The sequence below is a fragment of the Trachymyrmex cornetzi genome, unplaced genomic scaffold, assembly GCF_001594075.2.
Source record: "Trachymyrmex cornetzi isolate Tcor2-1 unplaced genomic scaffold, Tcor1.1 scaffold138, whole genome shotgun sequence".
In the NCBI taxonomy this organism is placed as follows: Eukaryota; Metazoa; Arthropoda; class Insecta; order Hymenoptera; family Formicidae; genus Trachymyrmex; species Trachymyrmex cornetzi.
In genome coordinates, this window is record NW_017295960.1 from 1,494,444 (window position 1) to 1,516,674 (window position 22,231).

The 22,231-nt window shown below is 31.3% G+C and overlaps 1 protein-coding gene across 1 annotated transcript in view; it reads left to right on the plus strand.

The window, feature by feature from the left end:
• The window catches only part of LOC108771006 (adenylate cyclase type 6), a 146,824-nt gene that overhangs the window by 27,146 nt on the left and 97,447 nt on the right, over nt 1-22,231 (plus strand). Inside the window, exon 2 of the mRNA XM_018522846.1 lies at nt 5,078-5,240. Coding sequence (XP_018378348.1) covers nt 5,175-5,240 — 66 coding nt within the window. The 5' untranslated portion in view covers nt 5,078-5,174. The remainder of the gene's footprint in view (nt 1-5,077; nt 5,241-22,231) is intronic.

Here is a 22,231-nt window from a genome sequence, read left to right on the forward strand (position 1 = left end):
TTTGCAATCGTAACAAATCGATTGTTTTTTTAACAAATATCACATTTGCTTTCCCTTGATTTGTTCCTATAACAAAATCTTTTCTCTCAGTGTTATTGGATAAACCAATTTCGAAATTTGCGTCAGTTTTTGTTTTTTAATTGTTGCAACTGCTTTTTCTTTTAGTAACTCGAGTCCGCTTTGGACTCGATCATCTATAGTTTACGTCAAGTTTCAGGACGAAGTTTTACTTGTAATTTTACATCGTGCATTTTCATATTTGTGTATTTCAGGGTACACTTGATGCGTGTGAGAACACGGATATTCTCTCTTCGAATTTTTTTCACATTACACGATACGTTAAAATTATGAATAAAATTCTATTCTAACACAAATTATAGTTCGCCGAGAAGATCTAAATTACACCGAATTTCGTGTAATATGCTCGTTTACTAGACGAATACTCGCGTGAAGAATACTGCAAACAAATAATTTGTTACGCCGTCTGAAAATATCATGCGGACGTAGCTAAATTTTAATCGCACTCCGGAATAAATCCGCGAAGCTGTGCGAAATATTACAGTGAATTTCGAAATGTGCATCTACGTATTACGAATAAAGAGGAATTACTGCGTCGTAACGGACATACAATGTAGTCGAGAATACGTTGATATCGCGAGGCGGAACAACACATCACGTATCTCGCGTCTGGAGAAGCTACGTCACTGGTATCGGTCTCTCGGTCAGTATAATGATAATTTATGTGTAGGATAAAGTGCGCGGCATCTCGGCGAGACGTAATAATTTATTCCTCGAAGAGATTTCACGGTCTGGTAGATTAAAGACGAAGGGAACGATAAGACGACTAGACGTTCGTATAACGCAACGACAATGCAACACCGACGATGCGAGCGGACACGTCTCCTCAACGCGACCAATCATAATTATTATTCACGAGCTCAATTAGTATGTCACGTCGTTAACGAGGTTGGCCGCGACGGCAGCGGCCAGCCATCCTGGAGCTCCAAGCCTCGATTTAACAATGTCGCACCGCCGATCCCGGCGACGGTAACGGCGCCTTTGAAAGTTAATTAATTTATTGTTGAGCTGTGTTCGGTCTAACAAACTGTCGCCGGCACTTTTGTTCCTCGCGAACCGACACGCCGCGACAGCGAAGCCTTAATTCCGCTTCATTCATCATAACATCCTAGCACGCGCGATTAATCCAGTGGAAGCTGAAACAAGCGCGTGATTTCGCTCTGTGCATAATAAATAGCAAAAATAGTACCCACGTTCTCGAGCTCGATACCGTGGTGCGAATTTTATGTGGAGATTTATTGTCGTAGGATAAACCGAAATCTATCAATAATTTGCGCGACGTTAAAAGAACCTCGAGATAACATTTAAAAAGTTTAATAGCAATAATAATAACATTTTAGTATAAAATAATAAAGTTAGACTTAAAAAATATATATACAGAATAGGAATAAAATAATAACATAAAATATAATTTAAATATTAATTTATTGTTACATAGGATTGCCACAAATTCCTTGTCCTAAAATTCCATACTTTTTCTCTAATTTCCAGACGAAATTTCATAATTTTCCCTGATGTTTTCAATATCTTAAAAAATTTTTTGTAAGTTCATCCTGATTTGGAAACCGTCAAATATTTTGTTGAGAGAGCAATTTAAATTACTATTAACGTTGCTGACACTATTTATATTTAATTGTTAAGTTGATAGTATTCTAAAATTGCGTAAGTGTGACGTACGTATATATTTCTTTAAAGCAAAGAATTTTTATTTTTCGGAAAATTTGGCAAAATTCCTTGATTTTTCTCCGATTTCCAGTTTTATGGCAACCATATTATAGAACATAGAATGTTATTTGAATATAAATTAATATAAATTAAGTCATATTTCATGTTTCATTTTGAAAATCCTCACATTTCTGTGGTCTACCCCATTATTAATATTAACCTTTAAGTAAGTAGATGGGATGACCACAGAGAACTCCAGGCATAGTTTGCTAAATATCCTTATTCTGGAAAAGAGAAATGAAAAGTCCAAATGTCTTAGAAGTCTTACAGTTCATTATTTTTGCATTCCTCTAACTTATAAAAGTATAATTGTAACATGAATTTAACTATAACATGATATACTACACTGAAAAAAAAAAGATTAGTTGAATATGGCATAGCATTTTTAATTGGTTGCAGCAGCCAATTTTTGGTTGCGTTAGCCTATCGCTAATCCTATACTGACATTGCAAATAGGCTAACACAACTAAAAATTAGTTGCTACAATCAAAAATTGGTTGTTGCAGCTAATTAAAAATGCTATGCTATATTTTATCATCTAATTTGCTGCAGCAGCCAATCTTTTCTTTCAGTGTAGGAAAAAATATAACCATAAAAAGAAAATTATTCGTGAGACGTTTTGAGCACCCTATCAATTTGCGTATCTTTAGACGACTTTTTTACTTGAAGGTTAAATAAGTAATTATAAGTCATTTTTGCAAACGCATATGAATATAAAATTACAGTGGGAATTGCAATAAAGTCCGCTGTGACAATTGGGATCAGAAAAAAGAGTTACTCCGGATAAGAGAGAGCGCTTTCGAACAATGGAAAGTCAAAGGAATAATGGAGTAGACGGAATAAATTATGTCCGCGATTCAGCGTCCGCAACTTTGTGAGCCACACGGCAAATTACTTTCGTCTATCGATCTCGTACGGTGTTTCTGCTACGCTCGTGCTATAATATAATACACTTCGGCTATCGTTGGTATTAATAATTATTCCGCCGCAATATCACACATATATGCATCCTAATCAACGTTCTCGCGAACTTCGCAATACGCCGCGCGCTCCGACGACAGTGGAAATAATTATATTTGTCGTATGGCTCTAATATCGGTGATGGAAGTGCAGTGTTATGAACAACAAGCCGCGAGATTAATGTGTATTGATTGCCGCAAACGCCGCGCCACGCATATCCATCATTACGACTAGCAAAAATAACGATGTCATTAAATATTTTTCCGCAACGCATGACAATTTTGCTTTCAGCGCGTACCAAATATAATTTTAAAACAAATTTCAAATCTAAAATTTTATTGATTAAACGCGATTCTAACCCTTCGGTGCCACACTACGTTTCTGTTACGAATCGAACGCATTGAGTATTGTGTAAAAATATTGCATAAAAATAAACATATTATAATATAATATCTTATAGGACTGTATACGTGATAATACAAATTATAGAAATCAATGCCTTAAACGGTCTATCATGATATATTTTTTTCATCGAAACGTCAGACACGAAGGAATATAAACGATTAGAAAAATGTATATGTATTTTTATTAATATAAAGAATAGCATATAAAATGAAAGAAACAGTCGGGTATGCTATTTCGAGAATGGTATCGAAGGATTAAATATTTAATTGACTTTTCTCTCTCGATCTTCTTTCTCTTCTTTTTTCTCTCTCTCTCTAATTGCACTCGGTAAAAATATAATTCATATGAATTTCAGAAGAGCGTGATTTTGAAAAATATATCTGTCACAGATAAAAACGATTCGAAATATTATAATATTTATAGAACCGTAAATTATACATGGCATGCGATATATCACGAAGAAATATCAAGAAATATCAAGAAATTGCTCTTTCATACGAAACGACTGTGCGATTTGAATTTCTCTCTTGGGCCAACATAAACAGTAGAGACTGGAAATTATTTGTCTAGACACGCGATATAGGCATTGTAAACGCTCGTTACAGGTCAGACGAAATTTCTCACCAAGTCGTCCCGAAATTTTGCCTGTCTGACGATTACATTGTCTGTGGGAAATTAGATTTCCTTGTCAAGGTTCGCACATACATGACTGCTTAGATTATCTGTCAAGATGCATTTATATTAACTATTTCAAAGCAGCACATAAGTATATGTAACTAATCTTTAATTAAAAACTGAATTAAGTAAATTACACATTAAAAACATTTCGTATTTGTGTTGGAAACGGTCTACTCACGTTCTTGTTAAAATTTTGTGTTGATTTTTTAAATATATTTGAATGTTAATTTAACACACACAATGTATTTAAATAGTTTGCGTTAAATTAATATTTAACATTTCTTAGTGTCAAAATAATACAATTTATCAGTATAAGTGGACAAACGATATAACAATAATGTGTTTTAGACCGTAAATTTTAAGACGAATGAATAAAGTGTGTTAATTCAACATATCAGAAATGTTAATTTTATTGAAAGAATACGCTTTCACGGTTTCTTTACAAATTGGGTCAGTATTACTTTTTCTAAGTTTCTTCTTAAATAATATTTGTGTTATTTTAATACAAGATAAATATGTTACTTTCTAACATATTCATCTTGTATTAAATTAACATATAAATTAGAGTGGATCATTTGGAACACGCGAATTGTGTTAAAATTTAACACAAATTTCCAACGGTGTACTTATTAAAATTGGAAATTTAGAGTTTTAATTAATTCTGCAACGGACGAGTATTTATCTTTTTAAGGTATTTATTTTAACAGTTATTCTCCGAAACAATATTAGCATTATACTATCTACTGTTAAAGATAGATAAAAGGAGACTTAGGAGACTGGAAACAAACACATAAATGTAATTCGCGTAGAAGTTAGAAAGAAGTATATTGTTACCCAGTGCTTGTTGCCAGTACTAAAGACTTAATGAAAATAAGCTAGTATTCCATATTGCATTTTGTATTTTCACAATTTGCCTGAAGATTCATTTCGTCGTCTTAAATAACTCCATTACTTTCTCATTAAGCTAGATGCTTGTTGAGTACTATTAATAAAGAATATGTTATAAAGTGAAATGATTCATGTGAATATTTCGTTGCAACATTGCACACACAACGTAAAGCTTAACAGGACCCACTATCTAAAAGCTCTTCGCGGCGGTACACGAATTATTAATGACGTTACCTCGAACGTTAAGTTGCGCATCGAGTATTAATTAATTTGAAGCACAGTCGAAGAAGACGCGAAAAGCGAATAGAAAGAGAATTTTCATGTAGCGAATTTTTTTGCGCAGGAGAAACATGAAGTAACGGATAGCGACGCATCTCGTTGCCCCGAAGGGCTCGCCAGTGTCTGGAAGCAAAAGATCGGTGGACACGGAGAAATACGGCATGGATTTCCCGAAGCGAGAATGGAGTCACAGGCTCAGTCTTCGTGGCAGCCGTAGGACTCATGAGGTAACCATTTCGTCGAAAATTTTCACAGCTTTTTTTTTTTTTTAAAGCGAGCGGACTCGTAAACGAAGCGTGCACCAGAGAAATTAATGTATTAAATCGAAAACACATGTCGATATCTCGTATCCTTCAACATTTCATCGTTCAAAATGTCGTTCAAAGCGACGTCGAAATTAAATTGCCACGAGAAAATCATACCGTAACTAAATTTATTAACAAGATATTTTTTTCCCTTTTGTTACATTTCGTGTAATTGAACGCGTCAGTAATTAAACGCGTTAGATATAATCGGTCTAGTTCTTGGAAATTGCAATTTCTGAAAGTTTATAATTTGTGGAAAAATTATATTGAACCACTAACTCTTTGTATCACGGTTATATAGTTGCTTTCTACTTGACTGCATGTTATGCCGCCATATGCTGGTGATTACGCATAAAAGAGAAAAGTAAAGACTGCGAGTTTCATGCAAGGGATGCATGCCCTTGCATACATTATTCATAAACGGATTTCTCGGTAAGACTGAACGTTGTTCGCGTTGCTGCCCGATATCGTATAACGTTGCTCAGGCATACAAAAATTATGTTTTTACGTATCGTCACGAAATATCGTAGTTGCGAAAAGGTAAATTAAACGAATGCATCTGTATGCATTATTTCGATATAATTGTATAAGTGTGTTACGTTATATATCTTCCAACATCGATATATGGATTGGCATAAACATATAATTTAATCGTTGCACGTATGCACATTTATATAATAAAATTTATATTGTTATTACTTTACGAATCGATATTAATACCGGCAGACATATAGTTATTCAGAAGCGTAAAATTATTTTACATACGATGATGTAGCATAATAAATATACATTCGCATTAAAGATGTATTATAGACACGTATTTCTTTTTGATGAAATAACAAAATTATAAGAAAGTTACAGACTTTTTTCATATTATATATTTGAGTTTATTACAAAAATTCGCAGATAATTTAGAACCTGGATTAAAAATTATTTTAATAAAAGTAAACATGTTTTTAAAAAATAATTAATATAAAATGAGAAAATTTTCATTTAAACTATGAAATTATATTATTGAATATTTTAAATATTGACCTTATTGAACTGCTTTATATGTATATAGAACATTCATTTTTCATGGAAAGTTTAAATTTCCAATTCCAGTCACTTTTTCCAGAAACTATACTCGTATACACCTGACGCCTACTTTAAAATGAGATGTGTAGCAATGACAACCAGATACAGATCTCTATACGGAATTGGAAATCCGATATTTCATTAGTTTACTAAGCGAGGAGGAGATATATGTGTATGTTCATTTTGATTGAAGAAGCATTATTTTCCTATCAAATCGAAATTAGATTGCGCACGTTGCAGTGGTATTTTCGATTGTTATATCGAAAACGTCATTATCGAAGCGAAATTTTGTTCTAAAGTGATCTCCATCAAAGTTACAAAATTTCTCCACGACGATATAAAATTATGGAGGCAATTATCGATTTCTAGCTGACATAACTTTCTCATTACAAGCTACACAGTGATATATTTAGTGGTATAACAACGTGCCAGGTGGCGCGTTATCAACCCTTCGCGGAACACACATTGCACGCATATGTTAGGAACACGTCGATGGAGAATGGAGGCAAACGGTGCCAACTAAATACCCCGAGTGTTTAGAATTAGATCTAGTTTCGTCAGGAGACAACGAACGCCCATTAGATCGCGCGGAGCGGTTTAGTCAATTTTATCGTTGCGTACACACGTCAAGTGTGCATCCGCATTTCAAGAGGTGTCATCTCGTTAATTTTCATTTCACAGCATTTCGAAGCGCTTGAAGCGATCCGTACCGGCAGCAACTCTCGCTCGTAAAAAGATGACGTCGTAATATTGTAAGATTATGATAAAATAAACATTATGATCGGCAAACTTAATAAATTAAGAGCGATTTTAATTCAAAATCGTACACTATTGAATCTATAGTTTTAATTTGACGCTATATTGTTTCAAATTTAACCATTGTTTTAGTATAAAATAACGATATATTAAATGGGAGCAGTGGCGACTTAAATTAGGTTAAATTTGATACTCTATAGATTTAACAGTATACGCTAATTATAATTCAGGATTGTTACAAATTCTTTACATAAAATTCTATGACTTTTTCCTTGACTTTCAATAATGGATTCCTATTTCAAAATTTTATGTATTTTTGTTTTGAACATAGCATGGTAAATTACTATCAATATTGCCGATACTGCGTTTTTAATTTAATTTTCTAAATAGTTTTGTAAAATTGCCTGACTTTTTCTATAATTTCTCTGACCATTTCCTATTTTTCTGACAATTTTCTAATTTTCATGATTTTCAGTTTTGTGGCAACCTTGTAATCGTTATCCTAAATTGCAAGCTGCGGAATCCTTTAATTCTTTGTCAAAGAGAATGAAATACCGTAAAAAAACTCATTTCACATATTCATGGTTTGACAAATCAAATGAAATACACGGCAGAACAGAGTGCTATAGCGAATTCGAATGCAACAGTGCGAACCGATGCACATTAAAGGCTGTACGCAAATTGACATAAAGGCGTATGCATAGTAATACTGTATTATCATACATAAGCAGTTGGATCAGCAAAATATATATGCGCTCGGCATAACTTATCGCATTGTCTGGTAGAGAGAATACACGCTGAGCATTTCATCAATCAAGACACTTATGCTTTTACATCCAGATGAATTAGCATGCAACAAGCTATAACTGGTGCGCATTACTCGACTAAATGCGTTATTAAGAATAAAGTTTGTATACAGTCTGACAATCGAGAAGTTATCGAAACTAAAGCTACATGTTTCAAAATTTACCGGTCTTGAAACTTTATAGTCACGTAAATATAAATTTTCAGCACTGGTAGTGAATTTTGAAATATAGTCTAATTGTTATTCTATAACGAGCAGGCAGAATAAAATAAATTTAATACGATACTGTAGAAAAAACTTTAGTAAATTTTACTAGCACATACTGCAAAAGCAATATATAATGTACGCTCGAAAAAAATTAATGTTACGAGCTAACTCAGCTAACAATTCGGATGGTTGCATGACTCAATAATATATTTTCGAAACGATGACCGCGATGATCTGAGGGTGCTTTGCAGCAAGAGATACAAATGACATAATATAACACAGTAAATCATTTAATCTTTATTTAACATTGGCAAATAACATGATAATGATTCACTGTGGCATCCCTTGATAGAAAGCACTTTAAATTGGCGCACAGTAATCATGATGTGTGAAAATCATTAACTCTCCGTTTGCAATCATATTACTCCCATTATCTGCAATTTGGGTGTTTCTTGTCCAAATCAATATTTTTATACTGTTCTAGGTTTTCAAAAAATGTGAAAAAATTTAGGGTTACTTTATACCATCTCTATTACTAGTTTTTTAATTCAAACATTGAAATCTTTAAAAATTAAAATCTGAACAAAATTAAGTAAGAGTAAAATTTGAGAATGAAATTTCGCTTGTACTAAAAAGTTAGTTTACAGACGGAGTAGTATAACATATAATTTCTAATGTTAATAATTGCGCCTTCAAAGAACTTCAGGTCTCGGTGGTCTAATGGCTTAGGACGCTCGTACGGAATAAAAGAGATCCGGGTTCAAGTCCCGACCGAGATAATATTTTTCGCAATAAATTTATTAACATATTAACATCTTTATAATATGATGCTTGATGGTAGCACCAAATTATTAAATTGCTTGTTAATTTAATTCGCGATTACTAGAGTAGTTTTAATTGCGTTTATAGTCCGGAAAAACAATTCGGCGCGCAGTTTGAAAAGACTATAATATGGTATATATGCAAGTACATATATAGTGTATATTAGTAATTCAAGATTGAATTATTTAAAACAATGAAGATCTAGCTTCGACCGTAATAGATTTTGAAAAGACCACAATATAGTATATATGCAAGTACATATATATTGTATATTAGTAATTCAAGATTGTATTATTTAAAAAGCAATGAAGATCCAGCTATCGACCGTAATAGGCATTTTTCTAGTATTGATTAAACTTCAGGAAAATTTCTTTCATGAAAATAATACCTTCTATAACGAGATTTTCTAAACATATTGAACCTAATGTAACCAGGTAACCAATTAAATGTTATACTTTTCTATGTATTTCTTTTTACAAGTCTGCAAATGTATTTGTTAACGTTAATTTTCTTTTTCTTATGTTAATAAAATTAAAATAGGTTTTTCTGTAGAGTATAGTTACAACTTGTTTCATTCTATTTATTATTACTCTTTAAATTCTTTGAAGTGAAATCTCACTCTAAACAGTGAAAATTGAGCCAGTCTTGAAAGAGTCTACTCAATACGTTCAATCTTTAAGAGTGAAATTTCACTCTTCAGAGTGAGATTCACTTTGAAAGTTTTAGAGAGTAAATAATAGCTATTTAATTCCAGCAATTTCTTGATTTTTATCCAATATATTTTAATAAAAGACGTTAAGATAAAGTCTTCTAACAATTATAGTTGACAGTTTAGACGCAACGCGATGGTTATAGCGGTGTTAAAATATTAATCCTGCCGTCGGAAATAAAATGCGCCAAAAATGGAGCTCGATAGACCGATTAAATCGACGATTGACGTTAAACGGGACGTTTAGCCGACGTTTACGGACCACTTACAAACGCGAATCACCTTCCCAATAATCGCGTGCCGTTCTCGCAACGAGATGGCATTATCGTTTTAATGTTTTGCTCTTTATGGACCCTATATTTCACACTGCATTCGCGATTTAATGCGCCCACGAGGTTATAATGCGGTTGAGGAATGTATACGTGATGCCTTAATACTCATATATATGAGTTAGTATTTTCTAGTTGAAAGATGCAGTTCAGAACAAAGCGGATTTCGCCCCTGATGCGTGTGTGTAATCCACCGCCATGTGTAACTAAACTGTCGCACGCACAATGCGTGCGATGTGAGGCATACGCGAAATACTACGAGACGTATGCACGTGTACATATTCAGGGAAATCTCCCTAAATAAAATGCATTTCATGCTGCGCAATCCCATTTAACGTCACGATCCCATTTGCCGATGAGAAAAAAAATCGGTTACGTTTCGTAACTCATTAATGAACCGATAATCAGTGTAGCGAACAATAATGAACGCAATCGATTTAAAATATAGGTACTTATAGCTAATTAAATTAATATATATAAGCGTATATACGTATAAAATAAATTCTAAACTAAATATGTAATACAGTGCAAAAAATTAACAATGCGAAAAAAGAAAATTACATTTAGAGATTAATAGAAGCGATCTAGAATGTAATAAAATGGTCAACAGGGAATTAAAGAAGAAACGTTAGGATAAGATAACAAGCGAGGAACACGGTGTTTAATTATCCCTTGTACAATTAAAGTAGCATGTTGCGCAAATAGCATTTATGTTTTGCAACGCTCGTTATGTTTAATTATCTTATTGTTAGTAGGAGAATGTAAAACTGCAAATAATTAAATTTAGTAGGTATTTATGCATCATTGCTGATGAAGTAGTTGACAATAAATGATACTTTATAGATGATAATTATGCTTTTTCCATTGCTTCTATAACGTTTCTTGTTCGAAAAACATATTGTTCTACAGAATATCGGAAACATATAGTTCTACAGAAAGGGCTCTTTGTAATTTTGTGTATTCTCCACATAGGGATCACATAGGGGTCATTTATTGGTGGAGTGACAAACACGTGCTTCACCTGCGAAAATAATGTGGATAACGCAAGGTCGATCTATTTTCTTCGCCTTTTTGTCCAACGTTTTGGTTCGAATAACTTAGGGGGAAGTCGCCTATATCGTACCCCCTAACGTTTAAACAAAATTATAAACAAAAGCACTGAAGATATCAGAATATTTCTGTACTAATATATTAAACTTTGGTTCATTGGCAATAAAACAAAATGATACTTTTGCGAAAATAAACATTAAATTATTGTTTAAATTAGAAATTAATATAAAAATAACAAGACCAATAAGAGTATTCAATTTTGTTTATAAACTTTAAACCATTATTAATAGTAAAAAACTATACGTACATATATAAGCTTATTAAAAATTACATGTTTCGACTCTCGAATTGAGCCATCCTTAGATCCTTTACAATCTTACTAATACATTTATATCGATCTAAAAAATTGGTGGTGACAGTTCTATACGTTGACATAGTCGAGACTGTGGACAGTCAGTCATATTGTGTGTGAACATGGTTTTCGTAAAGAGTTTTATTCTGGAAGTTCGATCAACCAAATTAATATTGACTGTGCATTACAATAGTAATTTGATGACTGGTATAACACCTCAAATTTTGTACACGTTTATGATAAACTTGACGAGATACATCTTCCGACTAAATATTAAGTGCGTTAATAATTGAATATTATGATACAATGAACAATAGATCAGTTAGTCTTTTGGAAGTAGATCATGGTTCTCATGGAAGCACTCGACTATATGTCAACGTATAGAACTGTCATCACGAATTTTTTAGATCGATATAAATGTATTAGTAAGATTGTAAAGAATCTGAGGATGATCGAATCCGAGAGCTGAAACATGTAACTTTTAATAAGCTTATGTATTTATGTATGGTATTTTATTAATAATGGTTTAAAGTTTATAAACAAAATTGACTGTTATTGGTCTTTTTATTTTTATATTAATTTTTTATTTTATAAGATTCCTTGATTATTAACATTTTTGTTTAAATTAGATTTTTAAAAAAGTAGCTTTCGGTACGATTTGGAGACCGGGTCGTTAAATTGTACCACCTGGTTCCTAAATCGTACTTTTAATATAGCAAACAAGCTGACATTGCTTATTGTCATTTTGACATTAAAATAATATCTTTAACGTCAAAATGACGGTAAATAACGTCAGTTTGTTTACTGGGAAAATAAACAAAATTAATTTTAAAACTCATTTATTTTAATAAATTTATTTTTAATTCCGAACTGAGTATACATATTTAAGTAGGTATAATAAAAACTTTTCTATGTTATACAAACAGAAATTAGACTCTGTGTGTGTGTGTTTTTAAACTCATTTAAGAAAACAAAGTAAAAAGCAATACTTAAATTGATTTTATCATTGCACTATATTTCAGAATATTAAAATCTCAGTTATTTTGAAAAAATAAATTTTAGAAATAAAATCAATTACGAATTTTTCCGTCACAATAGAAAAGATTCAATAGAAAGACTCAATAGAAAAATTTAATAGAAAGACTCAATAGTTGATAAGTAATCATTTTCTTGAGCGCTTATTTAAACAGTTTTGGTAAATGTCAGGATTGTCACTACAGGTTTCGTGACTAAGCAACCACTTAGAGCACCTGACACACTGAATCCAGTTTACTGTAGGTCCTTTTTTATCATAATTGTAACCATCACGTATTGCTCGCGTCACTTGCAAAAGTACCGGTACAATATAAAGACCAGCGACAAGTACGATTTACCCAACTCCCTCTATTTTTGCAAATTTGCCAATAGCAACATAACTTACAAATATTTTGCTAATTTGATGCTATACTCGAAAAGAGTTTAAATATCAATTATAACCCTGGAGGACACTATAATTCAATTACCCACCTTGTACTGATAACACCTTAGGTAAATTGTATCAAAACTTAGATCAGACACCGAACAAAATCAATTTTGAATGTCATTCGTAAACAAACAATTCGAAGATAAAACAAAAATAATAGTTCTTAACCTATATTACCGGCGTCACATCAGTGTCATTATTTAAAAAAAAATGTTTCGTTTAGAAAATACAATGGAGGTACGACTTAGCCAACTCTCCCCTATACTCGATTTATGTAATTTCAGAGTTCTATAAGCGAATATTTTCTAGAAACAATTTTTCATTCAACACTATATATTTCGAAAATGTACGCATATATTCATATATTTTTGTATTCACATTTTTCGTTAATAAAAATTACGTATTATTAATTTAAAAAATATTTTTTGCCTCACAGTAGAAATTAGAATTATACATAATCCGTGCAATTATATTAATGTCTTCTCTAAATAATTATAATTATATATAGTTACAAACACTATTCCGTTTTCTGCCCACACATGAATATGCGTGCTGCATTCGCCAGCGTTACGTTGTAATTGATACTTTCCTAGCAAATTCAGGATGCAACGTAGTAATATTGCAAACGAAGCTACTCTTGGGCTAAAATTTGAAATTTTAGAAATAGCAAATACGAGAAAGTAATTTGCATAATTATAATACTTAATTATTGTAAGGTCTCTGTACAACAAAACTCTAATCATACTAAAAAAAACTTCTTTTTAAGTTTCATCAATTCTTATAATTTCTTAACCTCTTTTTACTGACATCAGAATATAATTCCCAAATTATTGAAGTAATTATGATATAACTTTTTTTAAATAGAAACATTCGATTTTATTTTATTGATTTAACAAAAAAAAAAATAAAGTGTTATTTGCTGTGGAAAGTATCTCTTTTATTTAGTTCAATACTTGACCGTTACAAATGAGGTTTGCGTTGGTGAGCGGCGTGAAAAAGCGCACGTACGTCATTAGAGAATTAGAATAGAGGAAAAGAAACACTTCGAATTAGACGCGTCAAGAAACACAAAGCACACGGCTCGGCTAATATGCAATGAAATATAGCAAGCGCGCTCGCAGGACCCGTCACATTTCTTGGATCCTCGTGTGCGAGTTTCCCTAATTAATTAGCATGAACGAAGTGTTCACGGAAAAGTTGTTGTTGAATAATTTAAAAGCAGTACTCGCTGACAATTTTCACCCACAATTTTTCACGTAATGAACGATGCGAACAAGTCACTTCGCACGTAATAATCGATTATGAACCATCGACTCTCTTTGCAAAGAAAGCGAACAAGAATTTGATTGGTTAAATTATTTCTAGAAAAGCATTGCAAAACGTGAAGATATTTTGCAGATGTATCATTCAAAACGAAGATATTAAACAAATGTGAATACGAATTGAAATTTAGACATTTTTACGCTTTTCATTTGGTCGCTAAATTTCTCAATCAAATTTCATTTTTTATTCGATTTTTATTATACAATGTGTATAAAATCTTTTATATGATATGGATAATTTGTTATATAATTAATACCGTGCCGGTTGCGATAATGATATGTCAAATGCAATCTTTTTATTCAATAAACAGAATTAATGCTCTTCAATATACTCAACATGATTGAAGTTCAATGATGGGAAAATACGAAATAAAGTACAATCTAGAATAATCAGTTGTTTGTGTAAGTAATTACGCTACCTTTTCGTTTAATTAACAGAGTGCAAATGTGAATAGAAAAAATATGTGCTCGATACAATTATGAGAGGAATTATACGAGTAATTTTTAGAAAAGAAAATATACTATATTTTTTTATTTCGGTCTTCCATCACGCCATGCTTCATTGTTCGTTCATATAGAAACAATGATTAAAAGGATTAATGTAAGAAATGTTAATTAATCTCCTTCCTCTCGTAACTGTATTTCTGAGATTTCATTTCAGTAATTCCATTAAAACTAAACGTATAATTTCACACCGTACCTTCACATTTACGGCAAACCCGAAAAGAAGATTTAATTATCAAATGCATGTTGTATGTAAACGTTTATGTGAAAGATTCATCAAATATTGTACGTTCTAAACTTAGAGTAAAATCTCATTCTAAAAGAGTGAAAATACAGCAATTTTTGGAAAGGAATGAAAATATTTCGCTTCTTGAAAAAGATTGACAATTTTCACTCTTTTTAAAAACTCGGGCTATATTTTCACTCTTTTGAAGCGAGAGTTCGCTCCAAAAAGTTTAGAATGTATGGTGACGCAAAGTAAATGCGTAGCCAAATATAAGTTTTATATCCTCCTTAAGATTCGTTAGTCTACAACCTTGTTTTAAGAGGTTGTAAGCCGTAAGTTGCAAGTAACGATATATCGGCCACGAAACTTAGGCTTTTAGACCATAAGAATTGGGTTTTGCTCAATTCGCTCATGGTTAAAACCTATACACGAAGAGAATTTTTTCTTAGAATTTATCCTGAAAATATGACAGTCGTGGGACAAGATTGTAATATTTCGAAGAATTTTAATGTAATTCTCTCTCATTCGTCAATAAAATTACAATAAAGTATAAAATATTGTATTGTACCACAATTACCATATTTTCGGGATAAATTTTAAAAGAAAATTCTCTCCGTGTAAAGACTGCGCAAAAACAGTTTAAAAACAGAAATTATTGTCACTTAATCTCTTTCGGCTTATGACTTAAATAAGGAATCCTAAAACTGTCTGTACTCGTATTACCGACTAAATCATATAATTTTTGTATAACAAATACTTTCTTTCTCTTTCACAGATTCGAAAATCCTTTTCCAGGATTAAAGTAACACGCATTAATATGTGTTTGTGAGGTGGAATTTATGCCGAAAACGACAAAAATTTCGAAATTGATATATTTTTCATTTCTTAATGTAACATGGCGTCTCAAGCTGTCAAGTCGTGACAACATTTGCTTGATACGAAAGTTTTGCAACGTGTACTTACGAAATAGTAATCCACAAACATGTAGTTTGCATGAACAAATAACGTCAAGTTCTTAGAATTAGACTTGGACGCTTTATCGCGACGAATTTATTATACGAAATTTGACACGAACGTGCGACTGCGTGTATCATATCGTTACGTGAGATATCGGTTTGGTAGTATATAAAAACATATCGGTGTGCTGATGGAAAAACAGCGACCTCTGGTGACTTTGTCAAAGTACAGGTTTCGCTTTAGGATCCCCTTAAGGCCTCTTAAAACAAGGTTGTGGACCGAAACTTAATAAAATACGTCAGAACTTTACATGAAAATCAGCGACGCTAGTGATACGTGTCAGTGTACTCTCCGACATTCGCTCGTCTCACGAAAAAGTAGAACGATATCGGAGTCTCTACGCCCTGGGAATATCGTCAGTTATAATAGAACGATTTTCACAACACGCGATATCAAAGAGCACATCCTATGAAATATCGATGAGCTTATATGGCGGGAAAGATTATGAAACGCCAATCGCATATCTTATAGAAATACTTCTTTTATTCATTTGAAGAAAGACGGACGAAAGAAAATGTCGGATTATCTCCAATAAGTAATACACGGAGAAAATTTTATATTAAGTTTTAATACAATTTTAAATTACACTTTACTATGTCTTGTATTTTCGATGGACTTTCACAACATGATTCCGACTTAACTTTTACTATGGTGATACCAATTTTTATCACATAAATAAAGTAATTATTTTGTTAAGCCATATTCTAACATAAAAACAGTTAATTTTTACTATGGTACGCAAACAAAATTTGCTAGGTATATTTGATTTTGTAATGAAAAATTTTTACTATATGAAAAAGTGTAAAAATTACGTTATATTATTGTTTTTAAAAAAATAACTATAGCATTTTTAAACTTATAATTTACATGAAGACCGCAGCTACTACCACATTATAGTAATTTTAAATATAAAATTTTCTTCGTATACGAATGTTTATAACTTAGGAACTTTGTTAAGAATCTTTATTTTAGACCGCATATGTGAGAAACACAATCAATAATAGAAAAATGCCTATTACGGTCAAAGCTGGATCTTCATTGCTTTAAATAATTCAATCTTTGAATTACTTATACATATAATATACACTATATATGTATGTATATTATATTGTAATTTTTTAGAACTGCGCGCCAAATTGTTTTTCCGGACTATAAACGCAATTAAAACTACTTTAATAATCGCGAATTAAATTGACAAACAATTTAATAATTGGATGCTACCATCAAGTGTCATATTATAAAGATGTTAATATGCTGAAACTGTTAATTTATTGTGAAAAATATTTATAACGATAACAAAAACGCTCGATAATTTGACAAAGCAAAATAATAGAAAACGATCAAAACGAGCATAAAAGTTGTTAGATTACAATAAAAAAATATATTTGAGATACAATATCACTCAATTCTTAAACATTAATACGTTTCGACTCACAGAGTGAAGTCTTTTTCAGTTAACATATAATTAGCCTAATAATCTAACCACAATTAAAAAACTGAACTAATATCATAATAGTAGGTATCATAATCAGCTAATATGTTACCCCACCATGTTCATAAGAGTATCGTCATGATGTTATACGATATAACTAAATCCTCGTTCAAGGGTGAGAATCCCGTTAAGTTCAAAGAGAGAAGTCAAATGGTAAAAAAATATTCTGAGAACGAAATTCATTTAAATTACGTAATTGTGACAGAAAAGAAATAAAATGTAACAAGTAGTCCAATTACCTTATATTCATGGTGCGGATTGATTAACATAAGCTGTCAGGACTCTCCTAATAGAAATTAGTGAAATTATATACAATTCAGAGTCATTGTTTACAACGCAATCCTGACGTAGACTAACGCTAATGAGCAGTAACAACGTATATATATATATATATATATATACATATATATAGGCTCACTGTCTCATATATATATATATATATATATATATGACAGTGAGCCTACATAGTATTATATATCCGTAACTAATAATATGTAACCTTTAGAAAGAACGTTGCATGTAAGCCAATCATTTCAAAACAGTAACCAACCAATCACTTAGCCATTAGAAATTTCTTTAAGAATCAAAATAGGAACCATCCAGCAATTCTGTATTATATAATTTTTTTTTTTACAGTTGATACCGTTCTTTTATTCTTTAATATAGATCATCTCTGTTATTATTCTCTTGTTATAATTATGTTCGATGTCTAATATTTTTGTATTTTCCCAATAAAAAAAAATTACGTTTATAGTCTGGAAAAACAATTTGGCGCGCAGTTCTAAAGGACTACAATATGGTATATAATATATGCAAGTATATATATGATGTATATTAGTAATTCAAGATTGAATTATTTAAAGCACTGAAGGACCAGCTTTGACCGTAATAGACATTTTTCTAGTATTCATTGTATTAGGAACTTTGATCATGTCAAGAAAAGTATAGGATATCTAAAATTAGATAAATAAAGATGCTACAGAAATTAAATCAGAGAAGGACCTTGTATTGAAAAATTGTCTCAATATGTTCTTTGCAATTTTTTAAGATGCTAGTGGCATGATTATTAAATCAACGATTAATTTAATTGTGATATTATTTCAGCTTTAATTTATAATTTCAAGAACTTGCATATATAAAAATAATATTAGGCACTAAAATCTACTCTTGACCATCCTTGGCCCTCTCTTTGCTCCTTATTTATTTAATTTATTCATGTAACCATTATTAATGCTACGAAAAATTATGATGTTCATAGACTTTTTAAATTAGAAATTTGGAACGGCACAAATATAGAACCGTTATTTATCAAATTCGAAATAAACTAGATGTCGTGTATTGCGATACCGAAGCACCGTTAAGAAGCGCATTACATCGACCTGTGCTTCGTTATCGCGAAAAGTGCATGACACGATGAAAGTTTCCGCCGTTGAAAAGTTCGCCGAGCTGAAAACTGCTTGGTGAACACCAAGACGATACACGGATGATGCACGAGAAAGAGCGTGAAATCGAAAGAAGTCATGACCGTTTGCGAACGCGTTCGGGGGGCGTATACTGTGTGAAAATAAGAATGTAGAACACGCTCACCAGGATTGTCGCGATACGTAGGTATAGACGTGAAGAGAGTCAGATCTCACATTTCACTCTCAAAAGAGAGGGACGGATTTAGTTACTTCAAAACAGCGCCTTTCCAAAAATAGCGAAATGACTTTCATGTCAAGAATTGCTTCAATTCTTTCATTCCCATTTTTGTTTCTTATTTTTATTGTACTATTTCATATCTTTTTACGATAAGGCAGCACTTTTAATTATCTTAATTTAAACTAATATTCTGAATTAATTTTGTATATATCTTCAAAATTTAACGTAGGGATAATTAAATTCCTCTCTGACTTAATTTTATGCAAATAATAAAATTTCAATGAAGAAACATTCCCATTTACAAAGTCGTTTTTTCTGATTAACTTGCGTATAACGTACATGCGACATTCAGTTCTCGCTAGACATTGAAAGTTTCGAAGAAATCTTTTCAGAATGTTCGGGCACACGTAGTACATGAATAGATAAGAAAAGGAGCATTATACTCGCGACTGGTTCTTAATCCGACCCTGGCCCGAAGAAAGCATACATGGGGATGCCCTCAACGAAATTCCCTCACGAATCCCTCAACATGAGAGGATTCGCAAAGGACGTCGCGTCGTATTAGTTTGTTTTTCCACGAAAAGAAAAGTCTGAGCCTCTATTTCGTTCTTTTCTTTCATTTTTTCCCTTCTTTCTGCTTCAATATTTCATAGTTGCTCCGGAGAATGTGACTTATAAAGCAATAAAAACAATTGGCCGATAAAGAATACAACTTCGTGAATTCTTTTTTGATGAAAAAAGAGAAAAGAAAGAATTTTTTCTAGCACTGCGTATTTTTTATTATTATCGAATATATATAATTTTTTTCATTTCTTGGATTTCAAATTTCTATTAACTAAAGTTAAGAAATAATAAATTCTCTCCAGATTAATAAAAGTTGCATTATAATGCGAAGCATGATCATATTAAATATTAAATACAAATAGAGACATAATTTACATTGCAGACCTTAAACTGTTTCAAATATTAAGAACCCGCAACATCATGTATGATAAAGTTTCACTAACAAGGGAACACAAACCAAGTGAATCTCTCTAATTTAAATGAGCTTTTAATAAGTTGTTCTATGGACAAAAATAGGAGACACGTATTTTTTTATACATGCTGAGTCACATGTATAAAAGGGAGTGAAATCTTCCCTTGAAAAAAATCGGTTTTTTTCTTTCAGATTGAATATCGTCGAAACTGTAAGAGATAGAAAAAAATTTGCAGAATGAAAATTGAATGGCATTAAGAATACTTTAGAACTACAATAAAAAAATTGTTTTCTTTATAAATAAATAATTTTATTATTAATAAATAATTTTAAAAAATATGTTTTAATTATAGTTCTAAAGTATTCTTGAAACCATACAATTTTTATTCTGAAAATTTTTTTCTATTTCTTAGAGTTTCGACGATAATCTCTGAAAGGAAAAAACCGATATTTTGCAAAGGAGGATTTCATCTCTTTAACGTGCAACTCAGCACGTATAAAAGATACGTGTCTCCTATTTTTGTCCAGAACATCATACTAAAAGCTCATTTAAATCGGAGAAATTTACTTAGTTGTGTTTCCTTGTAAGATCAGGGTTGGTAAAAAAACACGTTTAAAACAGTTTAAAATTTATTTAATTGATGTTTTTAATATGTTTTAAACATGTTTTTATATAATACTGTTTAAAGAATAAAAAACACATTTAAGAAGAAACAAAATGATTTATAAACAGGGTTGGTTAAAATCGTGTTTAAAAAAAAAACAAAACATACAGTTTTTAATGTTTTATACATGTTTTAAACAGCTTTAGAAAAAAATCATGTAAAAAAAAACACGTTTTAAACCTATACCATATTTATTATATTTTAACGTATTTTATTATAACGCATTTTTACTTTCATAGTATATTTTAAAACGTTTCTGAGGTACATTTTAGCATTTAATTACACCTACTTCCTCATTTTTCTTAACTTAAGCATATTATCACACGAATATATGTATATTTGAGTGTGTTATTTACTATTTAACATTTTATTTGACCGTATATATTTTAAGTTATGCAAATTTAAACAATAGCATGGCATTTTGCTAATGTGGTCCTTTATGCGTATTGATTACTCACAGCCTCTTTTTTGAGATTAATATCAAAATAATTATTTCTTGAACTAATTGTTGTTCTAATATTAATCTATAGTTTACGTTACTATATAGATTTTTAGTGCTAAGCTACCTATATATCCATAAAGTTATATGTATACATGTATATGTATATACATTGATTCGTATACATGTATACATTTCGCAATACTCTACTTTTTTGTTAATTTTGTAACCGAACTACTGTTTTCAAAACAAAACAAACTTTTTAAGACAATTTAGAATAAATGAAGGATTAAGAGCCAGTAATGTAACAAAAAATTTTTAATTCAACACATAAAAATAATTACATACGTTTCGACACCGATCGGGTCATTCTCAATGTTACAGTAAATAAATTATTGTCGGAAATCTATGTAGTTAACAGTATTCTTCATGTGCTGTGTTGTAATGTTGCCAGTCAATAAATTAGATCGTTGAAATCTACAACATCGTTGAAAATTCTCGGTAGTAAAACCGTAATAATCTTATTAGAAAAGAAGTCGAGAGTATATGAATAAGAACGCAAAAAGATAGTGATCCACATCGTTGCCACAAAGTTAATAACATAAAATAGACCAACTCTTCGTTGATTCTCGGCAGTAAAATTGTATAGTCTTATTGAACAGTATGTTGAGCGTTTATAAATGAAAATGGACATAAAAAGTGGTGATCCACGTCGTGGTCACAAACATTATCCGATATCGTCGAAATCACTTGTTCGTTATTGCTTCATTTGCAAATTTATTTCAATTTTTAAAGTAATAACTATTTGTTACCACAACGTGGATCACCACTTTTTATGTTCATTTTCATTTATACACACTCAACATACTATTTCTCAACATACTAGTTCTCCTCTACTAAATAGTATTAAAAACATAAAAAAACAACGTTTTAAACATTTGTTTTAAATTGTTTAAAAAAAAAGCATTTAAGTTTAATTTAATCTGATGTTTAAAACATGTTTTAAACATTTGTTAAAAAAAAAGTTTTAAACAAAACAACCCTGTTTATAAAAAAAAAAAA